This window comes from Phoenix dactylifera, chromosome 11 (assembly GCF_009389715.1).
Source record: "Phoenix dactylifera cultivar Barhee BC4 chromosome 11, palm_55x_up_171113_PBpolish2nd_filt_p, whole genome shotgun sequence".
Lineage (NCBI taxonomy): Eukaryota > Viridiplantae > Streptophyta > Magnoliopsida > Arecales > Arecaceae > Phoenix > Phoenix dactylifera.
Window position 1 is genome coordinate 26,001,907 of NC_052402.1, and position 16,911 is coordinate 26,018,817.

At 39.2% G+C, this 16,911-nt stretch overlaps 1 protein-coding gene across 3 annotated transcripts in view; it reads right to left on the bottom strand.

Annotated features, from left to right (window-relative positions):
* The window catches only part of LOC103696536 (translation initiation factor eIF-2B subunit delta-like), a 56,331-nt gene extending 41,698 nt beyond the window's left edge, over positions 1-14,633 (bottom strand). For all 3 annotated transcript variants that reach the window (XM_039131978.1, XM_039131977.1, XM_008778197.4), the window contains exons 1-2: positions 13,999-14,633; positions 9,346-9,480 (exon numbers count right to left, since the gene is read on the bottom strand). In XM_039131978.1, the coding sequence (XP_038987906.1) occupies positions 9,346-9,480; positions 13,999-14,548 (685 nt within the window). In that variant the 5' untranslated portion in view covers positions 14,549-14,633. The remainder of the gene's footprint in view (positions 1-9,345; positions 9,481-13,998) is intronic.
* Positions 14,634-16,911: the final 2,278 nt, after the last annotated feature.

A 16,911-nucleotide genomic window follows, 5' to 3' on the forward strand; every position in this document is an offset into this window, starting at 1 on the left:
TTAAGGGGCTTTTTGGTTTTCAGGTCATCAAAATGGGTCTACACAAATCTAAAATAAATGAACTGTTTGAAAGTACATGTTTGGCTGCCTTCTCCAAAACCTGTTGCACAAAAATTGACATGCCATAAAACCTGAAAAATGAGTTTTTTGAATAAAAGCTCACCCCCTGTTATTCAGAACACCTTTCCTGCATACAATCAGGTTTTCTGTTTATCTGTTTTGATAAGATAAATAGATACATAGACAGCCCCTTCTTTAGTGCTAAAGCTGTATCACTTTCAAACAAACCTACCAAGACATTTTGAAGTATTACTGATATGAAAGTAAAATAGCAGATATGCTCATAGTAGGAGCTTCAGAGGTCCTGAATATAAAAAACGATACAAAATCAGGAAGCAGCGTTTGATATGTATTACTTCCCACTTCAATTATTGGAAAAACAAAGATATTTGGATATAGAGATTGAGCTGTGAGGAAAGCCAGATAATGGAAGAGACCTCTTATCTAAGAAGGTCAATTATAAAGCAATAAAAATTGATTACCCTATGTGGTGGAAAACAGTCTGTAAACAATTTCCCTGGCAGAACATCTAAGAGGGATTTGTATGCAACCAATTTCCTAGATGATTTTTTTTTCAGACACTTGATCTAGGAATCCTTTGGGTCTCCATAGAAGCAGCTCATGTTGAAGTTAAACGTATTATGACCACAGAAAAGTTTTTCATAGGCTGGTATTGGGATGTCTTGACATATGGAGGAGCCTGATACTCTCATAAATTCATCCAAAATATCTCTTAATGCTTGTAGATGTCCCTTCTAAGAAAAACAGGATTCTACCAGCTTAGGGTTATAAGTAAAAGGCAACCCCTCGCCCCTACCCTCCCTCCCATATGTGCCCGCGAACAACCACAACAGGAGTATGAACTGATCAAAGAAATATGGTAAATCTAGAAAGAATTTTGAATGACATGATCATTAACAGTTTTCACATAGAGCTGCATTGTCATAAATTGCCATGGAACTGCTTGAAGATGAGTGAAATAAAATGTTCCCTTCTTGGTTAGAAAAAAACTGTGCAACCCCAACAAGGAATATCAGGGACATTAAAATGCTAAAACAAAATATTTGGCTCTTTTTCAAAAAAATTACAAAAATCTGGAGATAATATAGAGCAATAAAAATTCTTAAAGTTGCCAAAATGGGCAAAAGAATGATGAAAAATAAAATGATATTACTGCTAATTACAGGGTGCTGTGCAGCAGAGTATGTGCACAAGTAGCCTATTTCAATTTAGCATTGAAAACAATTTACTTTTGATGGTCTAGGCTAAGAAGGATGGTTCTCCAAATAAAGGTTCCTAAACATTTGGAAAGATACCTCTTGGGCATACTCCAGAATTTGGAAAAGAAATATTAAGGGACAGGAAGCAACACAGTGGGAACACAAAATCTGGGCCAAGCATTACCCTCTGGCCTTGGTGAGGAGTTGGATGCATATGTTTTCCTTCATCAACTCATCAAAGCTCTTTAACAAAGTTTTGCATCCTCCAATGGAAGTCTTTGAGGTTCTAGATCTCCTACAAGCAAAAACATTGACCATATGATGGCATTATACAGGGGCCACACTAATACATGGACTGCTTGAGAGGCATGTATCCAAGTTTACGCTGAAAAGCCATGAAAATCAGAGGTTTCTTGCACAAATATCTATAAAGAACCCTTGTCAAGTTGAAATTACATCATGTTTGCATCATTCACAAGGAGAAAAGAAAAAAACTATTGTTACTTGAATTGCTAGGAATCTATAAAATATGAATAACTGAAATAGTTTCTCATTGATTTATGATATCTTGGAGGCACCACCTATGACCATTTTTCTCATGCAAATTGGATAAAAAGAACCAAAAGAAAATAATTGAGTTGCCAATGATATTGAAAAAGGAAAAACAATCCTATAGGTTCTTTAAACCTGAAGAAAAAGAACATTAACAGATAAAACTGGCAAGGTGGTTGAACATACATGGATCCTATGATAGGCAACAGCAAGAATCCTATTTGAAAAGTAGAAATGCAACAAGAATCCTACTTGAAAAGTAATATAGTGGGAGAGATGCTTTCTCCATGTTCAAATCCAAAATAAGAGACTCTGACAAGGTTATGCTTCCAGGTTTAAGCGTCGAAAGGCAGAACAGAGAGACCAAAGACAATGGAGCAAAATAAAGGCAGTTTAGAGGAATTTGCAGACAGCCAGACACTTTTTTTCATTGGGAATTTGCCCATCAAGAGGAACTAACAACACAGGTGGGTCTGCAGGTAGAATCCACATGAATGAGATAAGCTTTTTCTCCTATGCACGCACCATGGTTTGCATGCTACAGGTTTGTATGGTCTAAAAGAAATAAAAATCATCAGTTATCATCCTATTTTCTAGCTTCTTTGACAAAGTTATATCTCTGCTTAGCATCTATAGACAACTTCCTTTGAAAATTAAGCAGGATACAAAGAAATTCCTGCCTTCTTCTCGTTAAAATGCTCATGATGAGTCAAAACAAGCACTTCTTAAGAACATGGCATTAATCATAAGCCATCTACATGTCAATAAAGATCAAAAAAGCAGAGACTATTCTCCACAATTTCTTGTCAGTCATTTGAAAATGATTTGAAAATGACATGAAACATGTTTCATGCTCAATGCACATGCAATGCATAAGGTGTACATTTGGTGAACAGATAGAGGCCCCATCTTTTGATACTCTCTTACAGAACATATGGATGTGAATGTTTGATTTGTCTTCCTACATCTTGCTAAAGTGTCGAAACATTTTAACAGAACCCATATAAAATTTTTAACTGATTAGAATAAATTCCAGACAAATTTATTTGACTCACTAGCTGCTCTAGCGACCATGACAACTTATCTCAGAGCAAATGTCTGATTAATCCAGACAGACTGAAGCACCTTTCTGCGACAAGACAATCAGCTTCATGTTTCACCAACTAGGATCATAATTAAAATTTACAAGATGTTTAGTAAACGTCAGCAATCAATTGTATGAAAATAGCCTGCAGTAATTTCTTTGTGGCAGCTGATTCAAGTAATCCATAAACTGGGCATGTAACTTTCCATTTTAAATGTGCATGGTAGAGCACTATGATGAATATTTTAAAAAAAATACTATACTATCAAAAGTTCAATATAATACAGCCTCAATCATGGTCTACACATACCTCCCTGAACTACTAGGTTTGAGGCATACCAATGCATTCTGCCCAGAACCAGAATGGTTTAGCATTTCAGCACTAAACAGGGCCAAACCGGATGGTTCTGGCCCGAACCGGGTGGTTCAGGGCAGTTCGGGCGCTATTCCACTTTAAATGATTGAAAGGGAGGTAGGGAGTCTCCCATGCCTTCTCTACCTCTCTCTATTTTAGTTCTCCACTCAAAAACAGCGAAAAGGGATGGATTTTTTTGCAGATTTCCACTCAATCCAATACAAAATTAGATAAAGGGCCCACTCTCCTTCCTTCTCCAGCCGTTTTTTTTCTTTATCATACCAGAAATTGGCCAAAAATAGGGAAAATTAGGGTGATCATGCCAAAATCTTGAATGTTGCATGATTTCATGATATGCTATAGATCAATAGATGATCTATGTTGTGGCAACAAAAATTATATTTTTTTTTCAATATATAATTTTTAGATAAAAAATATTTTGGATTAAAAAATAATAAATAAAATAATAATCAAAAAAATCAGAAAAATTAGTAACATGTTTGCGGGTATGCATGCTACATGCAATCTCAATTTGACGTCAATTTATTTAACTTTAGGAATGATGAAGCATCGTAGCAAGTTAAGGCCCAATTTAAATAAATTTAAAGAATAAATGTCATTGTGCATACCCATAGGCTAAGAAAAATATATGTAGAACCCATGATAGGATGCTACACTAATCTGATTAAAATTAATTTTCAAAATAATTTATAATTAGATATTGTAATTTATTAATTAAAAATAAAAAAAAATATTTTGTTAAAATAAAAATATGAAAAACTAGTATTATGTCATGGATAATTCAAAAATATGTTTTTGAACTAATAATACGATTTTTTGCACTAGAATGAAAATCAAATTTTTTCAATAATTAATTAAATAATGATCAATTAAAATAAAAAATATATAGAGCATCCCTAATAGACGTTCTATATAATCTAAGTTAAAATTATTTTTAACTAATTTATAATTAAATATCAATTTATTGTATAAAAATCAATTAGAAATGTTTGAAAAATTAGTACTGTGTATACATAATCTAGAAGTATTTTGTTGAAGTAATTGAGTGATTTTGTGCATTACTATGTAAATTCACTTTGGAAATAATTAATTAATTATTAATTGATCTAAAAATGATATGTGCTTGTCAAACTTGCATAAATTGATCCAGAAAGGAAATAGTCGGGCATGACATAGTTTGGATTATGGGTGATGCTTTTAGGCCAAGCAACATTAGAGGTAAAAGTGGATGCAACATTGAGTTTGGGAGGAAGAGATAACTAGGTTGAAACAGCATCCAGCCTATGGGTATCCCAATGTGTCTATTTGTTAGAAATGCCTATAGGAGACCTGCCAAGCTGATGGAAAAGCATTTTACCAATTCAAGGCAAGCAAGCAAAAGAAGTGCCAAAAAAAAAAAAAGCGAAATCAAATGACGGGAAGCAGAGTCGCCTTCATAAGGAATTCGAAGGACTAGGAGGGATCAAATCTGGATGACATGGAGATGCAGATTCAAACTGCGATATAGGAGAGCCTGAATGAGAAGTGGAGGGAGGAGGTTGCAAGCATATGCTAGATTTAGCCCTCAAAGTACGAGTCGGGCTTTGGTTCCGGGTCCCACCAAGGAAGATCCAACCTACATACGAGACTCATTAATTTGAGAATTGTTGGTGGTGGCGGTGGCCAAATAGCCTCTATTTTTGGCACCTTTGATAGCAAGAAGAGGAAAGTCTAGAGACATAACCAGCAAGGCCACCATTCCATGATGTAGATCAACATGCCTTCACAAGCAGGGATTCGAAACAACAGAGAATCGATTCCATGCTTGCAAAGGATAAGAAAAGGACATTGCTAAGAGTTATCGTATCATGGTTTCACTTCAGCCACATCCCTGCAAATACAGCAAATAGCATGCATTGTTGATCTGCTATCAAATCCATGAAAAGAGCCAGTTAGGGTGTAGATCCTTCCAGGTCAAAAGATATATAGTGAGTTATGGATAATAATGAGTTAGAGAAATAAGTAGTCTCCTACTACCATAAGTGAGACACATACGGGACTGACTCTAACATGTTGATGGTTGATGTGTCCCAATTGGATGGAGCATCATTCAATTTCTAACATGTTGTGACTATGAAAACCATCTTTTCTACAAGTCAGATGATGCTATTATGATCAAGAGCACGATGCTCAGTGGGACTCCTACGTTTGATGAAAGTTCTTGAACCAGATAGGGGGCCAGCCATGACATGGCAAGTGATCTTGGAATAACATACCAACAGTATAAGGGGGCCGACCAAGGAGAATTGTGATGATCAAGCCAGCTCACATATTTTCTAGACCTGCATGCTGCACAACTACATACGATCTGATTATTGATAGACATCAGAAAAGATTCGTAGGCAAACCAACATTATCAAGACAGTCCCAATTGCGAAATATTAAGATTTCATATACAACCACAAATGGATTCTATCTTTTGACTGAGGAAGTACAGTGGGGGTGAAGGTATCTAAAGGCCAGCAGTCATTCCGCTTTGCCCACAAATTACATTGCAACTGGGATAGCCTTCATCGAGACAGACAGCAGTCGGCGGCCTGCATCAGATGTTCTCATGCAGTGCTAACGGTGGCATGAGAGCAGATATGCTTAGGCTAGCATGAAAGGCAGTCACATGAGGGCTTAGTCATGAGTCAGCAGTTTTGGTAGCAAGCCGAGAGAATTGTTAAGACTATTGCACCATTATATCATATTGAAGGCCATGCACAATAGAAGATACCCTCAGATAGGCTTTCTTTATCACATGATGATGGTTGCTAAGGCTAAGATACGCAGGCCTGAAGCATGCTCAAAAGTACATTGACATAATTGAGTAGAAGTGGGATTTATTAGATGGGTAAGAAATTACATCTAGAAAGTAACAGTTCGTTCGTTCTTATAATTGTTTATTCTTACAATAAAAATTCAAGTGCAATCATTTGTTCATTAACTAAATTAATTGCAAAATGTATTGGTAGCCTACTACCTCAATTCGTAGTTCCAACACAATGTCCTAAGAATAGACATGGACAAGGAAACTTCTAACCGCTCTTTGTAATATGATCTATAAGATGGAGCCTGATTGATAGTTGTTGCCCAATGTCTAGAAGAAGTAAGTTAATTTTAATGGCATACAAAATCATTACTTTGTCAACTTGAGCAAATCATGACATCATATCATATGTATGTGTTTTAGACTCAAGCATTTACAGAGAGCTCCCACAACTTTGGTGATAGGCTAGTTGTAGCAAGCAAAGAAAGCATGGATTCTAAGTATTTTCAGACACTAGCTATAACTAGTTCCAATGTTTTATGATAAGTAATATCTGATATGCAATTTCTTGATTGCATTTACAACTGAATGATGATTCCATTTTAGTCAATCATCAAAAATCCTAAAAAAGTTAGCAATCCGAATCCTCTTGTCAACGGTCTCTTTCGGTGGCTATGAGCACAATTAGTCTACCTTCACCCTGATCCACAGCAAGCAGAAGAATCACGTCACATAGAAGTATTTGAATGACTTGGTATATGTTCATTACAGCCTGAGGCTCAAATTGAACTATATTGAAGAGGAAGTGGAGTTGAAGAATGATGACCACATCACAATGATTCCATATACGATGAAACGGATCCGATGATTGGTTGGCTTGAGAGCCAACAGCAACAACCAAAGCTTGATGAGCCAGGATCACCTTCTTAACCGACCAATTTCATAGCAAAAGAGGCTAGGATGGATACGAAAAAAATTGAGCAGAAGAGCACATACCCACGCTCCCATCCTGAGCAGCCACAGAGATCATGAAAGAGTCGATCATCATTGCAGAGCACCATATCCAACACATCCTCCCAAAGATTTGAGAGAGCCGCTAAGAAGAAAGCCATCACAATACCCAATCAAGTCGGGCAGGTAGGGCCGGTTAGGGTGGTGCGCACAGTCAAACCACCCAACAGAGCTAGGCAGGCAAGGGCATCCAGAGAAAGAATGTAGGTCCTTATATCAACAAGAAAGGGCAACTATAGTTTCATTGGAGAGTGGATGAGAAGCTTGTTCACTCTAATTTAGAGACCAATGAGCCTCCAAATAATTGGACGCTCAGATTATCTTATGATACCAACAATGATACCAATGGTAGTTCGAGCAACAATGCAATTAGTAGCCAAGAAGGTGCAATGGACATGGCATGGCTGCATGACTCATTGCCCTAGGGTCTTTGATTCAATGGTGAGTCTCAATTTAGACATTACCATACAGGATCGAAACCAAAGTGCACGACCTAGTACAACCTGCGAGGATAGCATTTCATACATGAGATGAGCCTCTTGAGATCATTCAAGATATAGTGCTACTGTTACAGATGATCTCGCATATAGAGTAGAATCCTTAGATTATCTAAATCCTAGTCATACACCAAATCGTACTCAACACAGCTAGGCTCTGATCGCATGAATATCCTTCATCTAAAGCATCATAATTGAGTGGCTACTACCCTCCATGGCCTCAAGCAACTTATAGGTTGGATTTCACTGCCATGATCTTTAGATGGCCAATCCCATATCAAAGAGAATCAGTATCAGGATGGTTATCCTGCAGATGCAGATTATGAGATGTAAGGATATGGGGCAAATTATCTAGAAAGTTGGAAAAATATCCTAGGCTCGGACCTTCACCGCAATCCTGACGTCTATGAGGGATATAGACACTCCACAAAATTTTAGATATTGGTATATATTTGGTACTTTAAGTGCATTTGATATTATAATATATATTCAATTATTTGTACTCATATATTCAATTATGTTACAATTCATTAATTATACTTCAAGTCCATATGATGACAAAGAAGACATCAAAACAACATCAAAATCCTAAACTAAACAACCACATTGATTAAAATAGTAACTGAATACAAAAAAATTACAAAACAAACTGAAAAACAAAAAAAAAAGAAACATGGCATACCCTTCAAATGACCCGTAAGCTATATCGTATCATGTGTCTTTATGGTACCAAACCAATATGGCACCCAGTACCAATTCAACGGATCCTGACCTTAATGTTTTGCATGCTCCTGACAATTGAAATGGTGCTACACAACTGCAGTGTCAATTATCCACTGATATTGTAAATTTTCTACTTCTTTCTCTCAATTATTTCATAGAATATGAATATTTATATTATTTAGAACATGAGCTCCATATGATCATTATCACTTGTTACCATATTAGCGGACATCACTAGAAAAATAGAACCAATACATATTGTCATATAATGCTTTGCCTACTTTCAATAAGAATTGGCAATATAAATTGATAAAAGTTGTCTGAAGCAGAGTTTTGGCACCCAACCAACCGATAATCACAAGTTTGCAATGCTTCACAAAACCTTTACCAGTCCTATCAATCAAGGGTACAAACACCACTACCAGCTTTTCTTCCTAGCAACTTCCGCTATTTTATATGAAGTATTCCTCTCCCCTTCCCACTACTTGACACAATTTTGAGTCTCTCAATTTCAACATCTCCTCGGACCTCAGTTCTTCCTTCCGCATTGCCTGCAGAGTCTAAATCAGTTTCTTAATTATTTCCTTTAATATACTCATTCTTCATCCACCTTTCTTGATTTGAGCAAGAATCCATCTTGGCATTTTCATGCTGCCCACCTCTACTTGTTTGAAGTTAGCACTCATAAATATATGTGCTGGTATATAAACACTACTCAGAAAAAAGAACTCAATGAGAAAAGGCTGGTCACTAAAGCAACCCAAAGAACACCTCAATCGAGTAATAGAAAATCCAGTCATAATACAGAACAGGTTTTAATATGCATTAAAAAACAGAAATTCTTACAAGAACAGCGTACAAGCAGCTCCACGATCAATTTATTTACATGAGAAATCTAAAATTATTTGGCAGCTTGAAAATGATACATCAATATCAAATCACATGAGAATCTAATGCATATAAACTTATTGAGCAAAAATAATAAATGAATGCATAAATAAATGAATGAATACAAAGAACAAATTGATTACCAGACTCCTTTGCTGGCAGCCTTCGCTGCACGCTGAGCCTCTTGAATGGCACGCCTCTCAGCTTTTGAGTTTTCTGTTTCTGTGGCTTTGAAATCCCTTCATTCTGCACTTCAATCAAAGCTCCCCTATCTTTTTCTGCAAAATGTCACTTGTTGGAAGTAGGCAATTGCATTCACTAAAATATTAGTCTACAACATAAAAGCTCTAAAGCAACATTTGGGTTATAATCTGTTTCAAAAGAAAAATGTCAGAAGCACACAAATGCTCATGAGACACACTCAATATACACATAGTTTGTATTATTTGTAGAAAGCAACCCAGAGTTGCTACTAAATTTTCATTAAATACATTTACAGATTTGATTCTTAAAGATAATAAATTTGACATTGCTCTGAATGTGTTAGACAAAATCCAAGGGATTATGTCCAAGGACAATATTTTAGATTAAACAGAACTTTCTTCCTAAATAAGCCAAAATATTTGTTAGCTTTGGTAATGTAGTCCTAAGATGTAACTCAGAAGGCCAAAGTTTCAACATTTAACTGGATACGGTACATAGAAATCATGTCAATTGGTATTGTTATAGTTCTAGCTGGGAATTTGCTAACCTTTTTCACTTTAATTTATGGATGTCATTTTAGTTATAGAAGATATCCTCCTATTCAATGAGTCAGTATGGGTGTCTTTTTACGGAAGATTGAACATGTAGGTTCAACACAAATAGCAAGCTACTATGTTAAAGAAAAACTCCTTATATAAGTATTAAAAGTTTCTTTACATACAGCATACATTCAACAATTAACAGATAAGACATAAATTCCAATGTTTGTATTTTAACACCTTATTACTGAATTGCTGACCTTGCTCTACAAGATATACAGAGTCCTTGGTCAAATTTAACTATACAGAATCAAGGAAACTTTTAGCATTGCTGCAAATTGGACAGCAGCATATGACCCAACCCAGTTAGGTCCGATCTGTTCACAAAAACTGCCATGTCGGGTTCCAGGTCAAAAAGCTATGTTAGGTCTAAGTTTTTAAATTTCTAACAGGCCAGGCCCAGCCCCAAGCCAACTCAGCCCCTTTGTATATAACCTAGGTTTGTTTTTGGTCATATGGTGCATTAACAATGCCCAACCAACAAAACCCACTTAATGTAAAAACACACTAAACCCTTGAAGCCCCAAACCCTTTGCCTTGAAGCAGCCTTAAATCCTCTGTGCTTTGTCCCTACTTCCTTGAGCAGCCTTCTCCTCTGCTTGAGCGACCTTATCTTCTGCCCAAGCGAACCTCTCTTCAACCCAAAAAGCTATGCCTTCAGCCTCTGCCACCAGGCCCTTGAGACAAACAATCTCTGCCTCATCCTCCTTCCTGACTCAAGTCATCTCTTCGTCAATCTCCTGCTAGATCCCCTAGAGCTTGGCCTCCATTAAGTTGAATTGTGCCTCGGCAGCATCAACCCTTATCTCAGAGAAACGAGCTTGGGCCTCCGCTACCTCCCTCGCCTTCTTGGCCTCCAATCGCTTCTCCTTAACCTGAGCGTTTCCTCGCTCGGCCTCACAATTCTGGCAATCGGCACGCTCAGACTTTTGCTGGTAAGAGCAGGTGATCTCCACGAGCACCTACACGACGTAGACCCACTATGAGCAGCAAAAGGATGATCAGGTCTATCGACCAAAAAGAACTTCGAAGTGTCGAAGCTCGTACCCTTACCTCGATGGCAGCGCAGCGCAACGAGAAGATGAGACTCTCAATCAATCGCTTCTGAAGCTCCTCTTCGTCCTTGGGAAGCATAATTCTCCCAAATCATCTCCCATATCACCCACGGGGTTGCCCTAGTAGAGCACTGAGTCGGTGACCTTAACCAACCAATCTGGATGAAAAGTCGCCGACTCGGGCATCTATGATGAAGACTGAGGTGCAGAAGATGAAGCCTGCAAAACCCCCGAGCACAGCAGTCGAGGTGGATATCAGCGCCAAAGTTGGGGCGGCCTCTGGAATGACTGTTGGAGACTGAGCAGCCTCGAGATCAGCCGTTGGAACTTGGGCTATCTTAAGAGCAGCCACTGAAGCCTAAGCGGGCCCCGAAGTGGCTATGGAAACTAGGGCAGCCATCGGAGCGACTGCTGAAGCACCCTTAAAGGCCCCGACTGGGACCACTTCCTGGGAAGCCTCCGATGCAAATGGACGAACAGAAATAGGGAGGGTAGCAATCACCTCCACCTCAAGTGATCCCTCACTGGCGGGCCTCTCCTCGACCCAAGCAACCTACCAAGCCCAACAACAGAAAGCTCAACCTCGGCAACAGACAAGCCTACCACCATCTTCTTCTTCCTCTTCTTCAAAAAGCTAGCTTCGTTAGGCCTCTTCAGGTGTCGAACAGCTTGTGAACTTTAAACTTCATCGCAGCAAAGACAAAGGCAAACAAGTCAGCCAACCGAATAGTTATACTTGAGAAAGAACAAAAGCAAAGAAAACTACCCCAATAGAAGCGAGATTGTGACCAGCATTCACTAAGGCCGCCTCGCAGAGCAACTTGGCAAAAGTTTGATCCTTCATTTGACGAAAGACATCGACCAATCCTAGATCCTCATCTGATAGGATGGGGAAGAGGCTCGGTGCCTTCTTCCTCGGCGTCTTCCACTGCGTCGAAAAGCATGTGAATCTATTGAGGTCACGAAAAAAAATTGACCATTCAGAAGGCTGCCATAACCTTTCTATCATCCCATGTTTCGAGGATGTATCTTCACCTAGAAGAAGACTCGAAATAACCCCACAATAAGGACGATCCCATAGAACCTCAAAAAATAGAAAAATCCAACCATCGTCCTCCAAGCATTAAAGACGAGCTAGACTGGGACAAGCTAGTACTAAGCCAGCAGATCAATAATGATCAAAGAAATCGGATGCCTCAGCCTTGCTCTTAAAGTTTTCTCATAGAGAGTGAGCTGATTCTCCTAAGGCGACGTCGCCCAATCAAAAAGATTGGACAACTCCGAGAAAAAGTTATGAGGAATAAAGAACTCAACTCGAATCTTTCGCAGTCGAACTCTTGCAAGACACTCTTTTCAGCATCCGAACATGAGATAACCTCGAACTGTGTTCCACCTAAAGCCATGGAAGCTCGGTCAGGGGAGCCCTGACTCGCTTTCTCATTGTCCATGGACCATTCCTCTAAAGATGGACCCACCATGAAAGAATGAAAGAAAAAGGAGGAACAAAAGATCTCGAGAAGGCCGAAGAAAAGTTTGGAAGAAAAGCTTAAGAAGAACACACTGGAGACCTACAAAGGCAGAAGAACTCCAGTGAGGCGGCAAACTCTGGCAAAGTATAAGAAGAAAACGGCCACAAAGGCTTGATCGTGGTCTCTCTCTCTAAGCACCAGAGCATAGGCGATCAAAATGGGAGAGATGAACCAATCTCATGCCTTATATAGAGCCTTGGACGACTTAGATCGGCAGTATGGTTCACTTACCCCAATTGATCTTCGGCATTCGCCTCCTGACGATCACTCGGCATCGCCAACGGCTTGAATGTCTAATCATTGCACCAATATTTTCACCGCGAATGATACTGCTTCGGAAAGCACAAATGACAACACATCCTTCATAAATGTGATATCTAGAAGATTTCTATAGCAAAAGCTAAAAGGATGACCGAGGTGGCTTGGCTACGGCATTTGATTTTCTAGCTCGGTCTCATGGCTCACCTCGGCTGGTTGAACTCACTATTGCCTCGGAAGTAGGGGCAAATTATATGCCTCAGAACCGATCACAACCGACGTGACAGACCGACCAATCAGAGATTGTCAATCCTTCGATTGACTAATCAAAGCACGCCACGTGGCCGACCCAGAGGTGCGCAGAACTATCATTCAAATTTCAAATTCTCCTTCTAATTGACAAAACCTTAGCCACGATCGTGAGCAATTTCCATAACCACGTGGGCGAGATGTACAGAGCGTGATGCGCGAGAATGATATGGTGTATGACTTTTGAGACATGCAATGGGCTACAAAGAATAGCCAATATGTACATCTAAGTTCCTCAACGGTACGCACCGACTCTCGCATATATAAACCATTCCTGATGGACCCTCCAAGTAAATGCTCTCGAGTCATTTATGTCATTGTATTACCACTCTGCTACTTTCATAATACCTCTGTTATTTTCTAAGAGACTGTCTTACTTAGGCATGCATAGGAGGGTCCTTGCTGGACACTCTCCGGCATGCAGAGAAGGGTCCACTGTTTTTCATCGTTGATGTTTCAGATTGGATCCGTCATATAAACAACGGTCCGAGCACGATCTCCTCTTTCCATCACCACCTCAGGAGCGATCAGCATTAGAGCCATCACCGCCCGAGCATATCAACCACCACCTCACCATCTCATAGACATGTCGTGATGTTCAGCCAGCCTCCATGGTCTGAACAGCCAACTGTCTGAACCCTCCAACAGCTCAACTAGCTTGGCATCTTGATCAGGCCAATTCCAGCGGCAATAGTAGCAAACATCATCAATTTCAAATTTTTAATCTGTTCTGGGTCAAAACCCTAGAAAGCAAATTCTAGTCTGCCAATCATCATCAAATTTAAATTTTCAATCAATTCCAAATAAATAAACCCTAGACAGCACAGGGCATAGGGGCATACCTGACACTCCGGGCAGTGCCTTCACCACCGAGGCAGTCGTCAAGCTGCTCTTTGGAGTGTTCCCGCCGCCGCCGCCGCCAGTGATCTTCATGGTCATCATCTCCCCGCTGCTCGACGGGAAGGACGACGCGAACTTGCCCGAGCCACTTCTGCCGAGCCGCGCAGATGTCGGCACATCGTCGGAAAATTCGGAAACGGCGTCAAGCTGGCGGGAAGGCGACATCATCGGGGACGATCCGAGGAGGGATTCGGAGGGGTTGTAGCTCCCGATCGGGATCTGGACGGTGTCCCGGCGGAGCGGGGAGGCGGGGATGGGGACGGGGGAGGCGGCGGAGCGGACGACGGAAGGGAGGCCGTCGGCGGAGGCGTGGCGGGGCGGGGGGATCATGACGGGGGAGAGGGAGCTTCCCGAGAGGGAGAGCTCGGAGGAGGAGCGGGCGTCGTTGGGCACGGAGTGGGAACGAGCGGGGGGCGGGGTGGCGCCCGGGGGGACGAAGCCCACCTGCCGGAACTTGGGGTCGATGACTGTCCGCGGGACTCGGCGGTCCATGGATCGGGCGGCGGCGGCGGCGGCGGTCACCAGGGTTTCGAAGGGGGAAGGGTAATGGGGGAGCGGGCTTCTACCATGGATACAATCATAAAACCAGGGGGTTAGGTTTAAGGCTTGGAAGGAAGCGGGGTTGGATTTGGACCGTGTGGGCCGTAACCGGCTGGGTGCTGGCTTGTCGCGCGCTCTGAGATGATACAAAATTATTGATTTATTTTTGGTCGTTGATGTATTTTGTAATTTATTATTATTCAAAATGTATGGGGGAGTGAGGACAAGCCCGTCATGGATAATTTAATCAATAATATAATCTTGGTTCATGGAAAAAACTGTATCTTGTTGGAAATTTTTTTTTTTGAGAAGCTGATGTCTGAATATATAATATCTCCAAAAATAAGTTTTGCATATTTACTTGACCACAAAAAAGTAGCATAGAAAGTATGCTTTTCAAAATAACTTATATTTGATTGAGTATCTATTTTTTTAAAAAAAAATATAAAATATATATTATGTTTTTAATAAAAAGACTCCAAGAAAAAAAAATATCATACATAATTATTAGAATCATTAAGATATAGAGGTTTTGAATGTACAACCCAAAAAAAAATCAGAATATATTTTCAAGAACTATTTTTAAATATTTTTAACTATAAAAATTATCACAATTCATAATATATTTGGATACTTGTCTGACTATTAAAATTGCCCCAATTCATAATATATTTTTAATAGCTATGCTTAAATATTTTTAAATTTAAAATATTTAAAAATATCTTTAAATATTTAAAAATAGCTATTAGAAATATTTATTGGGTTGGGTTTTTAGTTAATAATTAGACAGCGTCTTTGTATTGTGATAATTTTAAATGGCTATTAATATATTTTAATAATAAAATTACCCCAACTTCTTTCTATTGTAGTATTTTTTATTAGTCTAAGATTAACTATTAAAAATAGCTATTAAGAAGATCATGATGGCTTAAAGGATTTTTGGAAAAAATTACTGCAAGAAGTGGCTTTTCTATGTCCCACATAAATTTTTCTATCTCATAAAATGTAGAAAATTTATTCCCATGACAAAGATACTTTTCCATCTATTTGCTTTGAAAACTCCAACTAAACATGAGGTATTTTTTAATTTTTTTGTTGATCATACTTCCCCCTTCTCTTTTCATGAACCAAATGAGTCCTATATGCAATAGCATATCTAACTAGATCTTGTAGCCATAATTTTTAATTAATATATTTTATTTATCACTCCTTTGTTTTATAACATGGGAGGATAGGCCTCTGTTGGCCTAGTGTATCTTTGGTGTGTGCCAAAGAGACTTACTTCTCATTTGCTTGCCAGAAAAATATAGGACAAGTTTAATAGCAAAGGATAGATATATGCGCAAGCATGCTACTAAATTAAAGCAGCCGCAAAGAAGATGATCGAAGAGAGAATACGAGGGTAACTACGGTCTAAATACCTTGACCACTATCATTTGAAAAAGATGGATTTGGATAGAGATAGGATGTAGTATGAGTTGCAGTATAAGAGATCTACGTTAACACTACTTCTAAAGTAAAATTCTATTGGTAAACAAAGTGTTGGGTAAATAAAGCTAATGAAAAAAATAAGTAAAGATAAATTAGAATTGATTAATATGTGGAAGTCAAAAGGTTCCTCTTCAGAGTACAAATTCTATTTATTTATACACAATACAATAACTGTAAAGTAGCCACCAATCCTTTTAATTGCCTACATCGCTATGGTCCTCAATGGTTTCGAAGCTTCACTCCCATGATCCCATGTATAGTATAACCATGAACCAGATGGCGATCCAACATCCTTCAGCTTGTGACTCATCTTGATCCTTCAACCTACCTATTAATATCATAACTGAACTCTACCTCTTTAGCATGTGCCTTCACATTTAGTGGGATTTATTATAGGCGAACCTTATTAAGTTCAGCAAGGTTACATGACTTTCATCTACTTTGACTCCTGCTAATCTTGTCCATGTGGCGCTTGCTCACGTCCACTACCTAGATTGTTGAGATGGTGTCTAAACAATATCCTCCATATCTTGTCGGCCGATGATCAAGAGGCCGATGGGTTGTCTATTATCATCCCTCGGTAGCTATAGAGTGGAGATCTCGTAGTTATTACCTCAATCTGCTGACCGATTACTACCTAATTTTTGAAGCAGTATTATTGCCCTTGGCAATTCGCTTGCAGCTTTCCAATCCTCCTAAGTGACGTGCATTTGCTACGCATCCTTCTTCATTGAATGCTCCTATATTTTGGAGTGACCGCACACTGCTCAAAGGATCTGCATTAATTGGAATCCTGACTTTACTTCTTGGTAAAAAATGCTTCT